General features: G+C 30.7%; 2 protein-coding genes across 10 annotated transcripts; both read left to right on the top strand.

Annotated features, from left to right (window-relative positions):
- The first annotated feature begins 115 nt into the window (after positions 1-115).
- Positions 116-5,213, top strand: LOC137810337 (pentatricopeptide repeat-containing protein At1g06710, mitochondrial). 8 transcript variants are annotated; one of them, XM_068611547.1, is made up of 4 exons: positions 116-3,268; positions 3,522-3,652; positions 3,741-3,800; positions 4,479-5,213. In XM_068611547.1, exons 1-2 carry the CDS (start codon positions 398-400, stop codon positions 3,561-3,563), a joined length of 2,913 nt encoding a protein of 970 aa, XP_068467648.1. In that variant the 5' UTR covers positions 116-397; the 3' UTR covers positions 3,564-3,652; positions 3,741-3,800; positions 4,479-5,213. The 8 variants fall into 8 exon arrangements, with proteins under 8 accessions (XP_068467648.1, XP_068467643.1, XP_068467644.1 ...); XM_068611542.1 differs by having other exon boundaries at positions 264-3,268; positions 4,476-5,213; XM_068611543.1 differs by having other exon boundaries at positions 264-3,268; positions 3,725-3,800; positions 4,476-5,213.
- A 1,212-nt stretch (positions 5,214-6,425) lies between these two features.
- On the top strand, positions 6,426-11,137 carry LOC137810338 (uncharacterized). 2 transcript variants are annotated; one of them, XM_068611551.1, is made up of 8 exons: positions 6,426-6,552; positions 6,820-6,872; positions 7,442-7,712; positions 7,799-7,860; positions 8,756-8,951; positions 9,030-9,126; positions 9,901-9,983; positions 10,722-11,137. In XM_068611551.1, exons 2-8 carry the CDS (start codon positions 6,825-6,827, stop codon positions 10,727-10,729), a joined length of 765 nt encoding a protein of 254 aa, XP_068467652.1. In that variant the 5' UTR covers positions 6,426-6,552; positions 6,820-6,824; the 3' UTR covers positions 10,730-11,137. The 2 variants fall into 2 exon arrangements, with proteins under 2 accessions (XP_068467652.1, XP_068467651.1); XM_068611550.1 differs by having other exon boundaries at positions 6,512-6,696.
- Positions 11,138-23,196: the final 12,059 nt, after the last annotated feature.

The following is a 23,196-nucleotide window of genomic DNA, read 5'->3' as shown; positions in this document are numbered from 1 at the left end:
AAAAAAAAACCATCATGATAAAAAACCGAAATTCAAAGGTGATATATTAGTTCCGAACTTACCTATCGAGATATGAATATAAAAGGTTAAAATCTTTTAAATGGATAAAACAGACATTTTACTTGTGTTGTGTTGGATACATTTTGAATTGATATGGTGTGGAGAGAATCAGCAAAGAAACAATTAGGTTTAGTCTAACAGTGAAAAAATTAGTTAATTTACACAAAATTAAAAATTCAAACTTGATTACAGTTCAGTGTAGAAATGCAAAATTGAAATGATGAAGAGTTGTTTGAAAATGAAATGGAGTTAAGGGTTTTATTATTTTGTTTTGTTCTTTCTCTTAAACCCTAGAACAAAGGGTTGGTTGGTTGGTGTTTGTTGTTGATTTTGATTGATGATTATGAAGAAGAGAGAGTTGAACAATCTTTTCTCTCGCTCTCTCCAATTCTTACACCCAAAACATCACTTCTCCAATTCCTCACACCACCCTCTCCCAGGTCTTCTTCCCTCCGACGACGATGACACTTCGCACGATTCTTCCCTCCTTTTGTCGCACCACTACGCATTCCTCCGCAACGCTTTGATCAATTCCTCCACCCACTCCGATGACTCCTCCAACGACGCCGTATCCATGTCCAACGCAATCAGAACCGGGTTTGGCTCCGAAACCCGAAATTTCTTGAGGCAGTTCCGGGGCAAGCTCAGCGAGTCTCTGGTTGTTGAGGTGATGAATCTCGTTAAACGGCCTGAGCTGTGCGTCGAGTTTTTCCTCTGGGCGAGTCGCCAAATCGGTTACACCCACACTCCTGTGGTGTACACTGCGCTGATTGAGCTACTGTGTTGCAATGAGGTTCATCACAGAGTTTCCGACATGTTTTTGATGCAGATTAGGGATGATGACAGAGAGCTGCTTCGGAAGTTGCTCAATGTTCTCATTCAGAAGTGTTGCAGGAATGGGATGTGGAATGTGGCGTTGGAAGAGTTGGGGAGGCTTAAGGATTTCGGGTACAAGGCTTCTCCTGCCACTTACAATGCTTTGATTCAGGTTTTTCTTAGGGCTGATAAGTTAGATACTGCGTACTTGGTTCAGAAAGAGATGTCCAATTCTGGGTTTTTGATGGATGGATATACTCTCAGTTGTTTTGCCTATTCCCTCTGCAAAGTGGGGAGGTTTGGGGATGCACTGAGTTTGATTGAGAAGGAGGGGTTTGTGCCTGACACAGTTTTTTATAATAGGATGGTTTCTGGGTTGTGTGAAGCTTCGCGTTTTGAAGAAGCTATGGAAATTTTGGATCGAATGCGGTCGAATTCCTGCATTCCCAATGTTTTCACATATAGAGTTTTGGTTTCTGGTTGTCTGGGGAAAGGGCAGCTGGGTAGGTGTAAGAGAATTCTTAGCATGATGATGACAGAAGGCTGTTATCCTAATCGGGAGATGTTTAATTCTCTTGTACATGCTTATTGTAAATCTGGGGATTACTCTTATGCCTATAAGTTGTTTAAGAAAATGGATAAGTGTGGGTGCCAACCCAGCTATCTTCTGTATAATATATTCATTGGTAGTGTATGTGGCAACGAGGAGCTGCCCGGGTCTGATGTTCTGGAATTGGCTGAAAAGGCTTACAGTGAAATGTTGGATTCAGGGCTTGTGTTAAATAAGGTAAATGTCAGCAATTTTGCGCGGTGTCTCTGTGGAGCTGGAAAGTTTGATGAAGCCTTTAAGGTTATATGCGAAATGATGAGCAAGGGTTTCATTCCTGATGATAGTACATATTCTAAAGTGATTGGTTTTCTTTGTGATGCCTCCAAGGTAGAGAAGGCTTTTTTGTTGTTTGAAGAAATGAAGAAGAATGGCATTGTTCCCAGTGTTTATACTTACACTATTTTAATTGATAGCTTTTGCAAAGCTGGTCTTATTCAACAGGCTCACAAGTGGTTTGATGAGATGTTAAGAGACGGATGCATCCCAAATGTCGTGACTTATACTGCACTTATTCATGCATACCTGAAAGCAAGAAAGGTGTTTGATGCAAATAAACTATTTCAGATGATGTTGATTGAAGGTTGCAAGCCTAATGTTGTTACGTATACTGCTTTAATTGATGGTCATTGTAAGGCTGGGCAGATTGATAAAGCTTGCCAGATCTATGCCAGAATGCAAGGTGACATGGAATCCTCTGACATTGACATGTATTTTAAGCTAGATGACAATGATTGTGAAACACCAAATATTATTACATACGGGGCTTTGGTGGATGGCTTATGCAAAGCAAACAGGGTTAAAGAAGCCCGTGAATTATTGGATACCATGTCAATTAATGGTTGTGAACCTAACCAAATAGTGTATGATGCTCTCATAGATGGGTTTTGCAAGACTGGAGAGCTTGAAAGTGCACGGGAGGTGTTTGTAAAGATGTCAGAGCGTGGATACAGTCCGAATTTGTACACTTACAGTTCTTTAATTAATAGTCTGTTTAAAGAAAAACGATTGGATCTTGTTTTGAAGGTCTTATCCAAGATGCTAGAAAATTCTTGCACTCCAAATGTTGTTATTTACACAGAGATGATTGATGGGCTCTGTAAAGTTGGAAAGACAGATGAAGCATACAAGCTCATGCTTAAAATGGAAGAAGTGGGTTGTTATCCAAACGTCGTAACTTATACTGCAATGATTGATGGCTTTGGGAAATTAGGAAATATTGAACAGTGTCTTGAGCTATATACTGGTATGTGCTCAAAGGGCTGTGCACCAAACTTTATAACCTACAGGGTCCTGATAAATCATTGTTGTTCCACTGGCCTTCTTGATGAAGCACACAGACTTCTAGATGAAATGACACAGACGTATTGGCCAAGGCATTTGTCAAGTTACCGTAAAATTATTGAGGGCTTTAACCGAGAGTTTGTAATCTCAATTGGGCTTTTAGATGAGCTGAGTGAGAATGAATCAGCCCCAGTCGAGTCTTTATACAGAATTTTGGTTGATAAATTTATCAAGGCTGGAAGACTGGAAGTTGCGCTGAATCTACTTGAGGAGATTTCATCATCTCCAAGCCCTGCAGTTGCCAACAAATATCTATATATTTCCTTAATTGAGAGTCTGTCCCTTGCAAGTAAGGTTGATAAAGCTTTTGAGCTTTATGCAAGCATGATAAATAAGAATGTTGTTCCAGAGCTTAGCACATTTGTCTACCTCATCAAAGGCCTTACCAGGGTTGGTAGGTGGCAAGAAGCTCTACAATTATCAGACAGCATATGCCAAATGGTTTGTTACACTTGCTCTAACTTTGCGAAGTACAAAACAACCCAAGGATAAACTTTCCATGACATTTTGCTGAGTTATTTTAAACATGTTAACATTAAGTGCTTCCTTTATGCATTCAGTGGTAAAAGTATTTGTCAAACTCGCCATGATATTTGTTACACAACCGCTCTGTAAATCTACTAGATCCTTTAGTTATTATTTATGCATGTTTGTTCTGACCCTGTTTACTTTGCATTTTCTGTCGACATTGCAGGATATTTGCTGGCTTCATGAGGAGGTAACCGATGCGGATTAGATTTTTGATGTACAGAACTACAGATAGAATGTGAGTTATACAACTGAGGGAAAATGAATGCAGGTAGGATGGAAGAAATGGTTAATCTGGTAAGTGGTTGCTGTTTCGTAATCTCCAATATCTTATGATGCCTTTCATTTGTTATTGATTTTCATCTGCAGATGTGGGTTTTTGCAGAAACATGGGATTTTGAAGAAATCATGTTCTTTTTCCTCCTGTCGTTACATCATGCCAGAGGTAATGATTTGATAATCTATGATCAAACATACTATTAGATGCCAAGGTATATCAAAATTAAATTTCTATCCTTGATATCTTTTGGAGCAAATTACGTCTCAATAATGTTTTTGTTATTCGCTAATATTCTAAGAAGCGACAAATTATATTAAGTGTGACGTACTTGCATTATATAACCAATAAACTGAGATTGATATAAAGATTTTTTAATACAATAAGTTGTCTGGCCTTTATTGCAATGAATGGATATGTTCACCTACCTCCTAACAAGAGGTTTTTCCTCCAATCATTTGCAAACAGAGGTTCATTTGTGGTTTCAAAGATCTATTTGTGGTCAGCCATTTGCGTGCCAGATTCATTTCTGATACAAGAATAGACCATTCTTTATTGCTGTTTGTTTAGGGTTTAAGGTTTTGCTGTTTTACCATGTGCTAATTTGGAAATTCTGTGAAATCTATGAGTACAGAAGAATAGCAAGTCATTTGTGATTTTTGTTACAATAGCCAATCATCCGCTATTAGCAAATATACTTACTATTTTTTTCTCAAACTAGTTATGTTCTTGGTTCAGTTGTGAAACTGGTAAAGTTTAAAGGGAAAGTCATCTTCAGTTGTTATATTTGTTGTCTAGTTTTGAAGTTCAGAGACAAATAATCATCTGTTTTTTATTATGAAGTAGCTTGGGAGCCAAGGAATCAGCTTTTAGGGGATATTTTTTAGGAGCAAGGACTTTGGGAAGTATATCCTTGGTTCAATTTTTTTTGCTATTCATTTGAGAAACTGGCCATTAGAAGGAATTTGCCAAATGGTCTGGTTTTTTACAGACTATGGTGGTGTCTACAGGTGGGACTTGCATGGGTCAGAGTCCACACTCTTTTTGGTGGTCATGGGTGGGTCTCCCACTCACTGCGTAGACCTTTCCGGATCCTAAACCTTAAACTTTAAACCCTAAACCCCTCTCCGACATCACAATGGGAAGGTTTTCATGCACCAAACTTCCTTTTTGTTTGGTGGCGAATGTAAATAGATTACAGCACCAGGATTTCTAACCCTCCGTTTTGGTCCCTTCAAGAAACAAGTGCAAAGAACAGGATCAAATGCGATGCTTCTTCACTTTGGAATGTTTCTAGAGCACAGAAGCTCCCTTGAAAGCTTGAGGCAGAGATAATTACATCATTATTTCTTTACCCATATATATGTTTTGTGGATCTTTCACCATTTAAAGGGAGCTAGTTGATTTACTTCTAGAACAACTACGGCTAATGATGTTACCATTAGTTTGAGCATTAGCTGATCTTGTGCATGTACTACCATTGTAATTCATTATGTATAAAAATATACATGAGGAGGATCCTACTGCACACATCATATTCTATTTTGTGCTTAATATTTATTTCATTGTTCTTTTCACTAAGATTTTATTTGACTTTTATCATTTTTTTAGACAAATATTGATATTTGGATAATGTATAAATGAAGAAAATCAGTAATTTAAATGGTTCTTCTAATCTCTTACAAACTAAAAAGATGTGTAAATATCATTTTAAGACAACCCCAAGAAAGGTTGGTTCAATTGTAGACAACCTCTGAAATAAGTATACACTTATTTACTTTATTATTTCATTTACATCATCATCCTTATTTTTTTTTAAGAGCACAGCATAAAATACGCATGTGATACCTTTTAAATAGAGTAACATTATATATATATATATATATATATATATATATCAAATTTACTCACATTTTTTACGACTTACAATTTGCATACGTCATTCTTCTATTTTTTTTTATGTCTTTATGTTGTGCAATTTTTCAATATTATTTTAAATAGAGTAATATTATTTTGTTACAATGTTTTATCAACACTCATTTTATTATATATTACCTGTGTTATTAATTATATATTTTTCTTTCTTTGTATCTCCATCACTAATTAATACTTTATTTCTTTTACAACTTGTACCTTGATTTGTTCATAAAGTCTAATTTCGACTAGTTTTATAAAATATAATTTCGACTAACTTGATTAAGAAGTGAAATTTACATTTAATTCAATCTTATAAAATCGATTTATAAAATGAATTTTGCACTATTAAATGTTCATATTTTTTTATCGATGTAAGATTTTCAACATACCTCTTTTACGTTCAAATTTGTTAACTCGTGCGTGCGTGACTATATAATGAATGATCCGATAGTTGTTAATTTGTGCATGAGACTATATAATGGATGATCCAATAACGAGTATACTGATAAAATCAATAAATTCCCATTAAGATAGACACTAAATGACTTTATACCATATTAAGAGGTTAATATAAAGTTGACTTATAAAATGAAGTTTACATCTTCTTATATATTATTAATGTTTGTATTTCTAGTCGGTGTGAGATATTCAACAAGTTTTTACAAATATTTAAAAAAAAAACATAGATTAAAATGAATGGTTAAGTCAAGAGTACAATTTTTTTTATCAGTATTGTTGACTAAGAAAGATGCAAAAGGTTATAATGAAAATAAAGAAAGATGAATATATAAAAATAATTTAATAAGATAAGTCTATAAGTTAAATATTATAATAGTCAACAATAATTTATATGGTGAGTCAAATAATAGTTTCCTCAATCTATCAAAAAAATCGACACTCAAAAATACAATAATTTAAATAATTTTCATCTTCACTTTGTTCTCTCTAATTACTCTCTTGGCGCCGCAAATTAAATGCTTGTGTCGTTCGGTTTCTCTTTTAGGTGCCATTCCGATTCTCTCTTATTCTTGTCGTGGTTATCCCTATTCTCTTTGTTGTTTGCTGAATCCTAACCCGGTTTTGTTCGCCTCTGCTTCTTCTTCCTCTCTTTCTACGTTCTTCGTTGCAATTATGCATTCACGTCTCTGTTAGTCTATTGCTTTCTGCCTTCACGTTTTGGTTTCTCGCTTTATCGATTCATCTTCTTCCGTTTCCCACTTTGATTTTCTCATTTTCAAATTGATCTAATTGATGTTTTTCATGCTTTTAGGATCCATGGATTTTAGAGATGGAGCTCACAAGTTTTCTCGGTTTATTGTTGCTGTAAGTCTTCACCTCTTCATATCCTTCAGCCCAATCTTCCATCAGTACTACAACTCTCTGCAAACTGTATTTCAAAGAAATTTTGCATAATGAAAGTTAGGTATTCAATTTTTCTTAATTGATAAAATAGCTAAATTATTCAATCTTTTTTTAGGCATATATGAATACTGATTTTAATTTTGTAGTTGCAATATCAAGAATACTTAGTAATATTCTGAGAGATATCTATTTCATATTAAGGGCTTTTAGTAGAAACAAAGTATTCATTCAATTTTATAGCCAATTGTTAGTTATTGACTTGAGTTCTAATTAAAAGTTGTTTAGAGACCCTGTGATGTTCTGCAGCTAATTCTTTGAATTTCAAGCACTTTATCTCTTTCAAATATCATGCTGTCTTAGACACATCTTTAACTTCAATAGAGATTGACTTCAAAGTATCTAAATACATCTTTGATCTATATATTGTTGAACACAATGATATTTAACGTTAAGGGTTAGTCTATGCAACTGAGAATATCCTTTTCCATTCAACCTAAAATTTAAACGTCCATTCATTGTGGGTTGTACAGATTGGAGATCTCTGGCTTCGATTGCTATGGTACTTTCTGCAAATAATTGTCAGCACATGGTATTCCATAGTAGTCGTGGGTAATTTGTTGGAAAGCTATTTCATCTCTCGTGGAGTACTAGAGAAATACAAGTCTCATCATTCAGAAAAGGTTCAGTACCTTGCCATTGTCATAGAAAGTGAAGAAGCCTATCAGATTTCCGAAGTTGTTAAACTGTTGAAGTGGCTGGACTCTATTGGTGTGAAGAATGTCTGCCTCTATGACATGAATGGTATGAAAGGTTTGGAGAATCAGTGATGTTAAAGTTTCTTTTACTCAGGTCATATAATAGTTTTTTCCTTGAACTCTTCATTCTAGGAGTATTGAAGAAATCTAAGGAAACCATATTTCAAAATTTGAAGAATGCAAAATCCATCGAGGTACCATATAATTGTTTCTTTGTTAATCTATTAATAAGTTTGACTCCGGTTATGATTTTAACCTGCATGTGACTGGTTTTCCATAATTTTCACATGTTAATCAATTTGGATCCCACCTTTTCCTCATTTTATTTTGATTGATTCTTTGATTTCTTTCTACTGTTCAATATAGGGGATGGGGAAGGATATAACCAAACCTTTATTTAGATTCTGGTAGATGATGTATCCTTGATTAAATTGGTTTTACACATGAAATTGGTTGAGTACATCTGATCTCATTTCCGTTGTCCTTTAAAAAGTTCATAATGATGGGGCTTACTTATAGTATTTGACTATTTGTGGTGCATTATCTAAGAAATTATTGATAAGAATATGAAATACATAATTCTGTTTATGTATTATTAGCTATGTGGCTTTCTAATTGAGACTTGACTTGATGCACATTTATGATATGGTGAAAATTAATGGAGATAAAAGCAAAGAGAAGGAAATGAACCTAGACAGTTATTATTTATTTTAGGTTCTTTGATGGTAGGTTAAGAATTGGAGTGACAGAAAATAGGAATGAAATAGTACCTTTGTACCCCCTAGAATATTTCTCTAAAGAGGAAGTGAGAAAGGAGAAAAAAGACTTTATACAGGAACCGTCTTCTTTTCTTTTTTTTCTTCCAATAATAATAAAAATGTTGATAATTTCTTCCTTTTCTTACTCATCTAAGCAAAAGAAGGGAAAGATGATCATTCTTGTCATTTGTTTTCTTTGTATTTTCTCTCTGCCTCCAGAAAATGCATTAGTAAAAAATATGGATCATAAATGCCATTGCTGTCAAGCATAAATAGTAACTTCTGCTGCCATGTCACTTGTTTGATCTGATCTAGCATTAACTCAGTGCAGGAAGTTAGTCAAGTTGTCATTCACCATGCTCCAGTTCACATGACTATAGAGTTTCTTTCTTATGTGGATGGGAAGGAGGCAATGGCCAAAGCAGCTAACTTGGTTTTTGTGGAGAACATGACGCGGCATAACTTCGGTGAACTAGATGCTCAAATATTGTTAGAACCTCACTTGAATGAAGCATTGCAAATTGTTGGTATGTTTGCTTTCTAGACCTACTAATAGTTTAAGAGTTGACTGCCTTGTTGAAAAAAGTACTTATCATTATTATCAGGTAGCAAAGGCCCCGAGCCTGACCTTTTACTGGTTTATGGACCTGTGAGGAGCCATCTTGGTTTTCCTGCATGGAGACTTCGCTATACAGAGATCGTGTAAGTTCTTAGAGGAAACTATTATTTTTTATTATATCAGTGAAAGTGATAAAACGTTTGTTTTTTCACATGAAATGAAGCTAAAAGCGGTAGTTTTGTTACATTGTCGTTCTGTTCTGAATTAGTTCTTAACTTGGAATAGTCGGTTGATCATTTATAAATGAAATTAGTTTAAATCTCGGTCTGATTCAGCTCGTCTTTTATGCTCTATGTTCCACTCTTCTTTTATGGAGCAGTGGCTACTCCATAATTCTATTTCAGAGACATTATACCTTCAAAGTTAAACGTAAACCTCCTTCCCATGCATCATAGGCTCTGCTCTGTAGGTGATGTGAGGACTTGTTTATAATTTTTTATGAATGTTGACTATACAACTATACATGAAAACTCAATATTAAAAGTTAGTATCTCATGATCGCTTAAGAAAGCTATATACATTTATCTTTTATTGTTAGAAAACTGAGAACCAACAGCCTCGAGTACTACACAGTTTTTTTCAGAAGATTTGGATATTTAGGACCTAAAGGACGAACCACAATCCACAATGATAGAGAAAGACTGAAAATTTCTATTTTTCATTTCTGTACAAATGATTACAGCATACACACACACAAAGAATTCTAGTAGACAGTACTAGGCAAAGGGCCAATGCTACCAAGGTTCAATCAATTTTGGTTTTGGGCAAGACTTGGATCATGCGTATTCTGATTTATTTTTTACATTTTTTTCTTCCTTTTGATAGATTCTTCTGACCGAATTTTGTCTCTATTACAGACATATGGGATCGTTGAACTTCATGACATATGGTTCCTTAATCAAAGCCATTTACAACTTCACGAAAGTGCGCCAAAATTATGGTAAGTATTCTCTTAGTGAGTCATTTACTGGTCAACCATGGTTTGATCCCCAATAAATTAGTATCTCCATTTTACTGTTTGGATCTCCCTTAGTTTGCTAAATCATGGGAGATTAGCCTAAAATGGATCCCAGTTCTCAAGGAGAAATAAATACTAACGAATAGCAGAGTATATTGAAAGACATCTCCGTACTTTTATGTATGATGTTGCCTTTGGACTACCGGCTGAATTAGTATTAAATAGAGTTATGCACTATAAGGATCGGACACGTCTCTTAAATGGTGTGTCCGTGTCAGATACACGTGTCAAACACTGACACTCATACGAGACTCGTAGGACATGTATTTATTGGATTTTTAACAATTTTAGCACAGTTCTAACACAATTTTGAAAAGGAGAAATACATAAATTTTCTAAAAACTCAAACTTATTGTATAAATTTTTATTATGATTATAAAAATAAGGAACAAATCATTTTAAACTAACCATCAGAAACATCTTTCTGCTATAAAAAAAATTGAAACATACTTGTGCACATAAATCTTTATTGTCAATTTATATAATTATGAATTATATAATATATAGATCTGTGTCCCCGTGTCCTACATTTTGAAAATTATATGTATCTCCGTGTCCGTGTTGTATCAGTGTTTGTGCTATATAGGTTATGCGTTATCCATAGACTATTACAATTTTGTATTCATTTCGTCATTCATATTTTTCCCGGGATTACTACAGGTAAGTAGAGAAGGAATTAACTGCACTAGCAGCACAAAGCGCTGGCTTGAAGATTAGAAAAGTAACTAGCTAAGATATCTTCATGGAAAAAGTGCTTTCTCATCCTGCTAGAGAGATAGAATTGCAAGTGATGACGAGGAACAAAAGGTCTCTGCTAACCAGGGTGTATTTTTATTTGATGCCACCACGGGATACTGATATTCCTCACAGGTATATCAAAACCCGTTAACATGGTGAAACTGAAGTAGATATTTTTGTTCATTAGACACGCAGTGAAACCAGGTTTGTTCCAACCATGATCTTAGTTCAACTGCATATAGAACATGTACTCATTAAATTTATATTTTGAATAATGTATGATGTTTTAAGGAACAAAATAAGAAATTACGATATAGTAAATCAATAGAAACAATTAAGTTATGTGTTTTATAAGATAAAAATAAATAAATGATAATAGTTTAATATGTTTGTAGTCCCAATAAAATTAGAATTTTTTTATTCTGGTCTTTATAAAAAAATTTCTTTGTTTTTCATCCTAGAAAATTGAAATAACTTTTAATTCTTATAAAATGTATGAATTTTAGCTGGTTCCTTTTTTTTTTAAATTTCATCTCTAAAATTTTAAATAGTTGTTTTAGTTCTTAATATTTATTTCAAGATAAATAAAAAAATTATTTACAAATTTTAATAATATTTTCAAGTGATGCAAGTATAATTTACAATACTAATGTGTATCACTTATGATTATTTAACTTTTGTTCAACATATGAATACTTAATTAGTGTTACAGAAAAAGTGGTATTAATTTTAGAGGGATAAAGAACAAACATAGGTAGAACAAAAAATCCAAAAAATGGTTCTTCTTATATAAATAAATTATGAAAGAAATGAGAGGATAATGTAACTTTATATAATAATTTTAGAAGTATTATTATTTGAATAATTTGATTTATATTTTAATCAAATATATTAATTTAATATTTTATTAATAAAATGATTTTTCATCTATATAATTATAGGTTGTCCATTTAGGACAGAATATTTATTTCTACTGACCTATTTTCAGCAATAAAACGAGAATACGTTAAAAAGGTCTCCTTAGTATTTATGATTTATTTATTAAAATATGATGCGCAAGTAATAATTTATACAACATTTTTTTTTGTGTCTATCCACTTTTATAAATATTTTATAACTTACTGATTATAATGCAAATTTCTCTCTTTTTTTGTTGGTTGTATGATTTTTTTATACAAATATAATTTTTATTGTTTAATATTTCTTTTAGTATTTTATGAATGTTTATTTGTGTTGCTGTAGAATATTGTAAAAAACAAATTACAAGTCTAGTCAGCTAATTCATGATACATAATTTTAATCCTTTTTTTCAGATTTTAATCCTTGTGTTTTAAGAGAGACAACAAATTCATATATTAAAGTCAGACAGTGAAAACAAAAATTGACAAACCCAATAATATGATTTAATCTTCAATTATATATAATTTTATTTCAATTAAAATTTAGATCTAATATATTATTTAGTTAAGGTATGACTAAAAGATCGTACAATTGATTAAAATGTAAAATACATAAAATTAAAGATTTGAACAATAAGTCAAGTTTTCCAAAATCACAAGACTAGAAGTCATGGAAAAAAAACCACCATAAATTCGCAATCAACTTTTTTTTCTATTATTTTAATTATTATTTTTTATCATTTAATTATAAATTTACTTTTTCTTAAACTATCACATCAAAGATATTATAAACTCTCTCGATTATTAAACTATATTTTTTCTGGAAAAAAATGATATGTTATTGTTTCTTCAAACAGTACATATAAATAAATATATTAGAGAAACTCCTTGCAGAATAAGGTTGAATATTTTTTCAAAAAAAATTGAAAAGTTAATGTAATGAATAAAGAGTGTGAAATAAAAGCTTTTTTTAAATAATTAATAAGGTCCAATCCATAGAAAGAAATCTTTATCCAGTTTCATATGCAAATGAGTATGTTTTTCAATCCAAATTGCTTAATTCAATGTGGCATTTGCTGCTACATATTTTGCTTCAACAATACTTCAAGCTATGTCTTCTTTCTTTACTTCAAAATTCAAAATCCAAAACTTGGAAAGGAAAACTGATGACTACTGTTACTGACATTACCATAGCCAATAAGTTTAAAATTCTAACAAAAGTTATACTTTACTCCATAATTATCTTTCTCTTTGATAAATCCCATGATTCTTGTGACAGCTGAGAATGAAGTTACATATCACAATTTATAGACCTTGAAAGCAAACTCACACATCAAGCAAACAATCCATTCTCCTATACTGAATCTCATCAATATTTTTTAGCTCCATCCTTTTGATTTATTGGTGTATAAGTGCTTCTATAATCTTCCATCTGAAACTCTTAAAGGAGTTCTTTTGCATACTTCCCTTTGGTTATGAAATATGAAAAATCTATCACTGTGCTTACCTTCATGCCCAAAAAAAAAGGAAGACATTGAACTGTTGAAAATCTCATATCGACTAGAGATTATGACATTTCATAGTATATAAATGAGTGTAAATCTTACCTAATAAGTCGGTTTTGTAAAGTTGAGTTAGACTTAAAGTTCATTTCTTAATATGCTATCAGAGCCATTTAAAGCCTATTTTAGCGAGAATTTGCTGGACTTATGAGACCATCAACTATCATGTCGCTATTGAACCACCCATAATATATAATTTCACTCACGAGTTGACAGTCTCGACGATTGGGAGTTGTGTTGAAAATCACACATCGACTAGAAATTATGACATTTTATAGTATATAAAGAGTATAAACCGATTTTATAAGATTGAATTAGATTTAAAGTCCACTTTTTAATACGATTTTACCACTAAGATCTCATCACTTCTGGTCAAAAGTGCCTATATGCTTCTTTGACTTGAAAAGTAGCTTCACTGAACAAATCCAAGCCCTCACTTGTGAACTCTGCTATCAAGAACCAAGATTCTATGGTCAGTCTTCTTCAACAAAGAGACCCCTTCTCCTCCTGCCCCTTAACTTTGAAACCCTCGAGATGTTCTACATAAATCTCATCTTAAAGATACATTCAGAAAATTTTCATCTGTTAAATTTCGGTTATTTTTCTGTCTGCTGTATGCATGAAATTTATAAAATATACAAGTTTGTAAAAGTGGAAAAGCAACTATAAGATCATATACAAGTCCCTATTCCAGTTAATTTGCGAGACACTGAAAATTACCAAAACTATCTCCACATTCTAATCATTTATCTCATCACATCACCAGAGTTGCATTGAGTTTTATGGCCCAACTTTGCTGAAAACCATGTGCGTTATGTACGAATGATGACAAGGTCCATCCCCCACAATATTTTCTTTTGTCTTTTACACAAAGAGAAATGAAAAGTAATGTATGTCAAGTGTTTGCTCGTTGTTACCATAGAAACTGACACAGAAATTAATACAATATAAACGCAGATATAGAAATATGTATAATAATCTTTAAAATCTAGAACACGAGAATACAGATCTATATATTATATAACAATAAAGATTTATGTATATAATTATGTTTCAGTCATTTTTATAGTAGAAAGATGTTTCTCATGACTGATTCAAAATGATTTGTTCTTTATTTTTATAATCATAATAAAATTTTATACAATAAATTCAAGTTTTTAAAAAATTAATGTATTTTTTGAATTATAAACTTCACCGATATATGCACTACAAGTATCGTACGAGTATCATGTATAATACGTGTGTCTGACACAAACACATCATGTGTCCGAGCCGTGCATAGTTATGTAGGTTTCTTGCAAAAAAGAATGACTAAATTTCAATTTAACAGAACAAATCATGCTTATAGTCTCATGAAATGATCTAAAGAAATGATTTAAAGTTCACTTCAAAAGGAAGCTAGTCACAAATAATGATAGGTACCATTTACCATAAAACTGCATCACCTTGTAATTAACTCTGCAAGCAATAAGCAATTTGATTATGAAGGTACTTTCATCAAATGAAATGTGAAATTAATTATTCTTCCAATGATTCGCCGTATGCTGCCAACTGTGGGACCCTCGTCTATACCTTCATTAATTTTCAATTCTCATTGTGCATGAAGGGAAGTCTTGTGTGTGATCATTAATGGAAGTACAAAAGAAGCCAAATAAGCTCTGAAAAGTGAAGAGAAAGAAGCTTCTCAAAGTATATATAATCTATATTATACACCTTGTAGTATACGGTTGTGTATACTACATAATGGAATATTATTCCGTGACATGGTTGACATGATTTTCTAGACGAGTATCCTTTGATATAGTATAATTAGTACGAAATGTTACTTCAATGTCAAGATTAATCGAATAACTCATTTTAATTTAAATTCAGTATTGAATATCCATTACGATGTAATGTTATAAATATGCACTTCATCCAAGATAAAGCTACACATGCATTGAACTATATCTTCACCTACCACATATCAAGACCTTAAAGTATTTTTTGCAGATACCCAACCTCTAGCAACCAAAAAATGAAATCCGAAAACATGATGACTTTGAGTACTCAGAAAAACAAAAAGAACAGTTCTCGACCCATACAAAGAACACACTTCCACACTCTCAATCTTTTCACCACTATTTAGTATATAACACTTCAATATATATGAATAAAATTTCTCAAATTGCAAATCTCCAAGTAAAACAACAAATAAAAGACAAGGTATTTTTATACAGGTAACAATGTTTATCGATGTGTAGTTCTAGTAATTGGTGATTATGATGATGAAAAATATTTAATAATCTGCAGAATTATGACTTATTGTGTTTGTATAAAATGATATGCAGATTACTCGTCCAAAACATTATATATGTTTTCTTTTGAACTCATATTGGTGCATGAGGATATTAACTTTGTAACTTTTGTTGAAACCACTCACATGCATTTTTAGTTGCAGAGCATTTGCATGTGTGCATATGCACACTTTTTAAGTAGGGTCTAGAGAAGAACTCTTCTAGACCACGATGATGTTTCTTCCATTTTTTTTTATTTTGGTCTTTCGAAGAAGAATATATTTATAAAAGATTTTTTATTTCTATTCTAATGTAATAGATATTGTAATAATGATATAATTTTTCTTAATTATTATGTCTATTTATAGGATTTTGTTGAACTCTATTTTTGATAGACGAAGTTAACATGTATATAAGGACATTAACTATTTTTTTTGAACGGTTTGTCTTATCATAATTTGTATTATTTTAAAATAATTTTTTCAAAAGGGACAAACGAAGTTAACGTATATATAAGGACATTAATTATTTTTTTTGAACAGTTTGTCTTATCATAATTTGTATTATTTTAAAATAATTTTTTCAAAAGGGACAAACGAAGTTAACGTATATACAAGGACATTAACTAATGTTTCGTACGATTTATCTTATCTTAATTCGTATTATTTTAACATGATTTTTTCAAAAGGGGTTGGACGATATCAAGTACATCCTTTAACCATCCGACATATATATATTGTACTCTCTAGGAAGAATGGCCGAAAGGTTGAGAAGCCGATAACGAGACAAAAAAACTAAACAAAAATGAATAAATAATTAAATAATAAAACACTATAGCAAAGTTCGTTAAATTGGTGTAAATATGTATAGTATATTTAATAAATATAAGGTATGAAGAGTAAAAGTTTAATTGGATCTAAAGTCCAATAAATAAGTATTATAAATAGGTGATTAACTCAAAAGGTAAGTAGAGTGAATTTTATCTGACAATTAAATAAAATAGATTCTGACATCGGAACTCCTTGCAGGTATACACATCCATCCAAGAGCTGACCCTGAGACCAGAGACCGAGAATACAAGTTGACCGAATTCAATCAATGAAAGTTCACATCCTACATTTAAGAACCAACCCAAACTCAAATCAATAGATAAAATAATTGAGAATCCAAACCCAAATCAAGAGATCATGAAGTCGAGAAGTCCAGAAGAGAAGAGAAGAAGTTGCTTACTTCTAGGTCTTGTAAAAACATTTATAGTGATTCATAAATGTCCACATAAATATCATTAATTTGTACCCTACTTTTTTTTATCAAAAAAGGATGAGGCATGTTTAAAGTTGAACAAGTGAAGAGTATACTATGAACTTAAACGGTTGTGTTTTACTTTGTAGCGTTTCTTTGTGGTGACACCATGGACAGTTAAATTCACCGAACTGGTAAAACCTTAAAGTTGTTATCATTAACTTCTCTGCTACATATGTTTTTTCACTGACTAATCCCCATCAATTGCATCTTCATAAATCACACATTTACGTTGAAAGGTAGGTACAAAACAAATACACGTGTATTTTGGGTTAAACAACTTCAAAATTGGTAGCAGTTAAAGTTAGAAAAAGAGATAAAGAAAGGTTGGTGGAGACAACTGAGGGAAGCCTTTAAACTTTTTTACTTCATCACTTTTCCCATTGTAACAAAATTTGCATTCTAAATTATAAAAATATGGTAGAGTGATAAATCATTCAGAGATTTTTTTTTTACTTAATTGAAGGCTTGATCTTGAATTACTTCTAAAATTGTTTTTGTTTGTTTTTCTTATTCTGATTAGTGTTTTTACCTTTTGGTTTGTCTATTCTCAATTTAGCTTGTTTGTTTCAGTGTTAGTTTGGTGGGGTATGGTTTGTAGTAGTTTGGAGGATTTTGTGTTATATATTAGTTTTGATTTTTTATAAGGATTGAATCATTCTGCTGGTTTGTCTATTCTCGATTTAACTTGTTTGTTTCAGTGTTAGTTTGGCACGGTGTGGTTTGTAGTAGTCGGAAAGGTTTTGTGTTATTTGGTAGTTTTAATTTTTATACTACCTCTAAAGTGATTTTTTTTTCTGATAAAAAAAAATCAAAATTATAAAGTAATTTTAATATTTTTAAAACTATGGAAATATCAGTAGAAAGTATAGAGTTGCAGGAAGAATTTAAGAAAATTTGATTGTTTGGATGTAAACTGAGAGATATAATGGGAATTTAAATTTTGAAAGTGATGGATGAAGTTGCAGGTAATATCTGAATGTGACAGAGTGATGAAGATGATGATGAGGATGGTTGGCACAGGAAGAAGGTAAGTGAGTTTGTGAGTATACAAAACAACTTCATTCAATGCCAAATCCAAACCAAAGCCCTTTCCATAACCACTGCACATTAATTTTCAACACTAATTCCAACCATTTTTCATTTATAACAATTAACTACCAATCATAACTAACACTTTCTTCAAGGTTTCATTTTATGTAAATTTACTTAGGAGTTTTTTATTTTTTCTGTCTATAATATTTTTTTTATTATTATTTGTACTGACTGGGATCGAGAGGTAAAAAGGTCAAAAGACCGTCAACATGTTAATGGCTAAAATAATATAAATAAACAATAGAATTAAATAACATTGTATCAAAGCTCAATAAATAGGTCAAAAACATTAAAAATATATTTGAAAACTGTAAGGTGTGAAAAGTAAAAGTTCAATAAAGTTAAAGTCTAACAACATCCATTATAAATTGGTAATCTCTTTAACCGTATCTAGAGTGATTTTATCTGATAATTGAACAAATTCATTTTGTCTTTATCATCAGAGTTCCTTGCAGGTACACACACCAAACCGAGACTGATTTTGGACCTAGAAACCGAGAGTTTACCCACATCCAGTAGCCGAAAACAAGCTCAAGTCCATATAACAAAGTCTAAGTTATTGATCAATAACCGAAAGCTCAAGTCAATAGCAAAAGATCGAGAAGACAATAATAATTGTTTCTGAGAAGAACATCATTATTATTATTATCATTATTATTATTATTATTATTATTATTATTATTATTATTATTATTATTATTATTATTATTATTATTATTATTATTATTATTATTTCATTTAAGATAGTTGTGATAAATTGATGTGTAGATTTATATTTGTGTTGAAACTATTTTGAAATATTCTTAATTATTCATATAAATGCAAATCTGAAATCTTCAAAATCAAATGAACATTTTGATATAGTATATATGTGTAATCAAATTTCCATTTAATAAGTATTAGTGATCTTACATTGTTTAGAAATACAAGTAAGATAAAATATTTTATCAATGCACATGGTTGATTAGGGTCTTAATATTTTGCTTTAGAATAATTTTTTTCGACTATAAGGTAAGTGAATTTTGTTTAGTCAATAAGACATTAAGTTTCATATATTAATCATTTGTACATGGTTTTTTTTTTTTAAAAAAATAAAAGTTTTCATGTTAGGCATCATTATGTCACTTAAGATCTCAGCTAGGCTGACACCTCAAGTAACAACAATCATTTACCATCACATGAAAAAAATATTATTAAACAAAATAAAAAAGAAAGAAAATACAGAAATACGGGGGACTAGACCAAAACCCATATGTTAACAAAAACGATACATAGGTAGACTATACTTATTCATAAAGAATTCTAAGAACAGACAAGATGGAAGTCTATTATACCAAAGAAAAGATTCTCTATGAAAAAATCCCAAATTAGCAAACTTATCAGCACACGCATTTCCTTCACGAAAAATATGAGTAACCGTAAACCTAATTTTCCCACACTAATTAAGACAAACATTCCATCGAAGCATCCAAGGAACATTTAAAGATAAAATATATAAATAAGTGCATTAAAAGTGAATTATAATTGAATTAAACTTCTACTCACTCTTAAAAAAGTTATATTTAAGATATTTTATATAGATATATGTGAATTATGTTTTTTAGTAAAAAATACTCTATAAAAATTATATATATAAACCAGAATGAACAAGAACTTACAAAGCAATAGATTGAAAGAAGAAACGTAAAATATGGAGATTTTAGGGAATTTTTATTATTCTGGTATAGTTTTATTTTTTAATTATTAAAATAAATAAAATTTTAAAAAATTATCAAAATAATAAATCGTACTACTCAACATAATTTAATTTTAGTTAAAATTCGATTATACCTGTCAAAATTGATATAACTTTTTTATATTTCCAAACACGATTTATTTATTACAATAATTTTTTAAAATTTTATTTATTTTAATAATTAAGAGGTATATATATATATTACTTTATGTAATTCTTATTATAAAGCACGTTTTTATGAAAAAATAATAGTCTTTTTACGAGACATTTTATAGTTTCTATGTTCTTTCTATGATATAAAATAAAATTAATTAATTTCACGACCATATATTAAAAAATGGTAGTTAGATTTATTCAATATTTTTTATCTTATACAACACACATGGGTATATTTTTTTAAAATATCCTTAATCATATTTTTTAATTAAAAAAATAATAACATTAAATAAAACTGAGAGTTGAAATTTTGCTCATATTTAACTCCAATGAACATGACCTTTAGTTATAAATGAGTGTTATTGTTCATTAATGAATTATGTCAACAACATTTAAAGGATATTAATAATGAGGATAAATGTAGTACACTTTATCATGTTTTCATAAAAAATAAAAAAGCAACTGAATTAATCACTTGTATTAATGTTATAAACTAGTTTTAAATTAGTATCTGAATTAGTTGTTAACTAAAATCTGATAACTAATCAGATACTAATTTATAAATTTTATTAATAATATAATTTTTTTTAATATTAATAATTTGTTTATAATAATATTTAATTTAGTTAAAATATATATTTTTTTAATTAATTTTTATTTAGTAATTTTACTGTGTAATGTTTGTTTGAGTTTTCTAACCTATAAACTCAATAGTATAATAATTAAAATAAATTATAATATACTTCAAAATTTAAGTTAATCTAAATTCATAAAAACTATTTAAACTCTAACAAGTGATTGTGTATTCATAACCACCACCATCACATTCCCACCCACCACATGTTTGTAACAATGCCACCATACAATAATTACGACCCATTGCCAAAAAATAAAAAAGTTGTGCATCTCTACCAAACTCCACCACACTATTTTACCTTAAATCACAAAGTGAGAGCACTATAAGAACCCTTTTATCTTCACCAACAAACCCTTCACCACTTCCTCCATTCATTCACATTTGCTTCAAGTAATGTGTTGATCTTTGAGTAACACTCACAATTAACAATCTTATGGGTTGGGGTTGAAGTTTTGGATTAAAAACTTATGAGTTTTGTTAATGCTAAACAACACTTTAGTAACAATTGACTTACCCAGATCAGAGTCGTTTCCTCGAACAATTGTTGGTGGTTCTGGTCTTCAGCTGTGGTCTTTGGTTTCGATCAGAAGTGAAATACTTGTAAAAGACACTTTGACGCTCAAGTTAGAGTTCGATATTCGGTGATTGGAGTACTAATTGTTGTAATAAATGTGTACATTTGTCTTGTGTGAAATGCATATTTATAACATCATAGTGAATATCTGATTATGGGTCTGGATTAGGAAGAGTTATCGAGTTAATTTTAGTATTATAATAACATTATGTACCATGATTATGTTAATCATACTCTATCGAGATATGCTTGTTAGGTCTTGAAAACTAGTTTGATCACATCAATGCTAAATAGTCTTTGAGTGATCATCCCGTGTTCAATCTTTAAACAATATGTGTTGGAGATGCCACATCGACTAGAGATTAGAGTCTTTCATTGTATATAAGTGGGTGCAAACATCAACCCTATGAGTCGGTTTTATGGGGTTGAGTTAGGCTTAAAGTCCACTTCGTAATATGGTATCAGAGCCATTTCGAGTCTATCCTAGCAAGTATTTGTGTTGGACCTATCGTGCCACCCGCTATCGGCCGCTATCGGACCACCCAAAATATATAGTCCCACGCACGAGTTGGCAGTCTCGGCGTGAGGGGGTGTGTTGGAGATCCCACATTGACTAGAGGTTGAGTTAGGCTTAAAGTCCACTTCGTAATAATATGCACTAAAGTCTCTATGATCATTTAACTCAATCTTAAAAAATCAATTTATAAAATAAATTTTACACTAACCTATATACTATTAAATATTTTTATTCCTAGTTAATATGACCTAATTTATAAACACAATGAATAATTTTTATCTTTATTACAGAAAAATGGAGAGAAAAGAAGATAATGTACAATATTGTGAGTCAATAAAAAGTCTTTATGCACAAAGACATATATTATCTTACTCTATTTGACAGAATAGTCAAAATTGAATTTAATTTTCTTTACACAAACAATGAACAATCTCTTCTGAAAAATAATGATATTCAAATCACATGAGACTATTATAAGCTTTTTAGGAAGACGAAGATGAATATTATAGCTTTTGAAAATACATACAAAATAAAACTTTTAATTTTTTATTTTCTTACTGCAAATCCTTGATGTCCTTTTGTCTTTGGATTATGTTCAGAAACACGATGACTAACTTTTTAACAATATTCATTGCATCCAAGAGTCAAGTGTTTTTATGTGCTTTTAGTTTATCGTCAGGTTGGTACAACAGTCTAATTATATCATGTGCTGCCACATTTTCATATTTTTTAATTTTTAATAGTTTTTTTTCTTATTTTAAAAAATTGATCTTCTTCTGAACACGGATTAAGAGAGTTGTAAGATGAAAAAAAAAAAATCTTAATCAAAATTTGTAGTGTTAATCAATTACAAGCCAAGAAAGGAGGTTTGCGAAGTATTAAGAAGTGTACTTTAAACTTAACTTAACCTTGTAAGCTTATAAAGTGATATTTCTCCCTACTTATATACTTTGAAAGGTATTTTATCTCTAGTCGATGTGAGATCTCTAACACATCCCCTCGTGCCGAGACCAACCAATTCGGTGCATGAGACTATATATTTATGAGTGGTCTGATAGCGAGTTGCATGATAGGCTGAATACAAATAAGCATTATGATATACTCTATATCACTATGATACCAGATTAAAAACTGTACTTTTAAGCCTAACTCAACCTTATAAAACCGACTTATAAGATAAGATTTACATCCACTTACATACTATGAAATGTCATTATCTCTAACCGATATAGGATCTCCAACATAAAGAGTTGAGTCTTTAAAAAATAAAACCGTAATAAAACTTCAAACTTCAAAATAAACAACATATCAGTAATTCATTTAAACAAATTTGAGATTGGATTGGATTGAGTTTAGAATCAATGACTCATTCAAGAGTAACTTCAATTTAATATTTTAAAAATTATATATAATCATTTAATTTATCACATAGTATGATACAATTGGGGATTACTTTAAATGAGTCATTTAAGTTTAGCTTATATTAGATATATTTTAAAAAAATGTTATTTTGATTTTAAACGAATTAAATAAAAGAATAAAATCTTTAATAAAAAATATATGTTTAATTTTAATAATAAATTATAACTATATAGTTTATTATTAAATTTTAACAAAAAATATTATACGAAAAATAAAATTTAA

This window comes from Phaseolus vulgaris, chromosome 2 (assembly GCF_000499845.2).
Source record: "Phaseolus vulgaris cultivar G19833 chromosome 2, P. vulgaris v2.0, whole genome shotgun sequence".
NCBI lineage: Eukaryota > Viridiplantae > Streptophyta > Magnoliopsida > Fabales > Fabaceae > Phaseolus > Phaseolus vulgaris.
The sequence above is the reverse complement of the archived record's forward strand: the minus strand, read 5'-3'. Positions and strand labels throughout refer to the sequence as shown.

Excerpts from the sequence above, each read along its gene's own strand:
- LOC137810337 (XM_068611547.1), top strand. The coding sequence starts at position 398 with ATGATTATGAAGAAGAGAGAGTTGAACAATCTTTTCTCTCGCTCTCTC. Across the intron at positions 3,269-3,521 it reads CAGACAGCATATGCCAAATG|GATATTTGCTGGCTTCATGA; the intron begins GTTTGTTACACT and ends TCGACATTGCAG.
- LOC137810338 (XM_068611551.1), top strand. The coding sequence starts at position 6,825 with ATGGATTTTAGAGATGGAGCTCACAAGTTTTCTCGGTTTATTGTTGCT. Across the intron at positions 6,873-7,441 it reads TTTCTCGGTTTATTGTTGCT|ATTGGAGATCTCTGGCTTCG; the intron begins GTAAGTCTTCAC and ends TGGGTTGTACAG. Across the intron at positions 7,861-8,755 it reads AGAATGCAAAATCCATCGAG|GAAGTTAGTCAAGTTGTCAT; the intron begins GTACCATATAAT and ends AACTCAGTGCAG.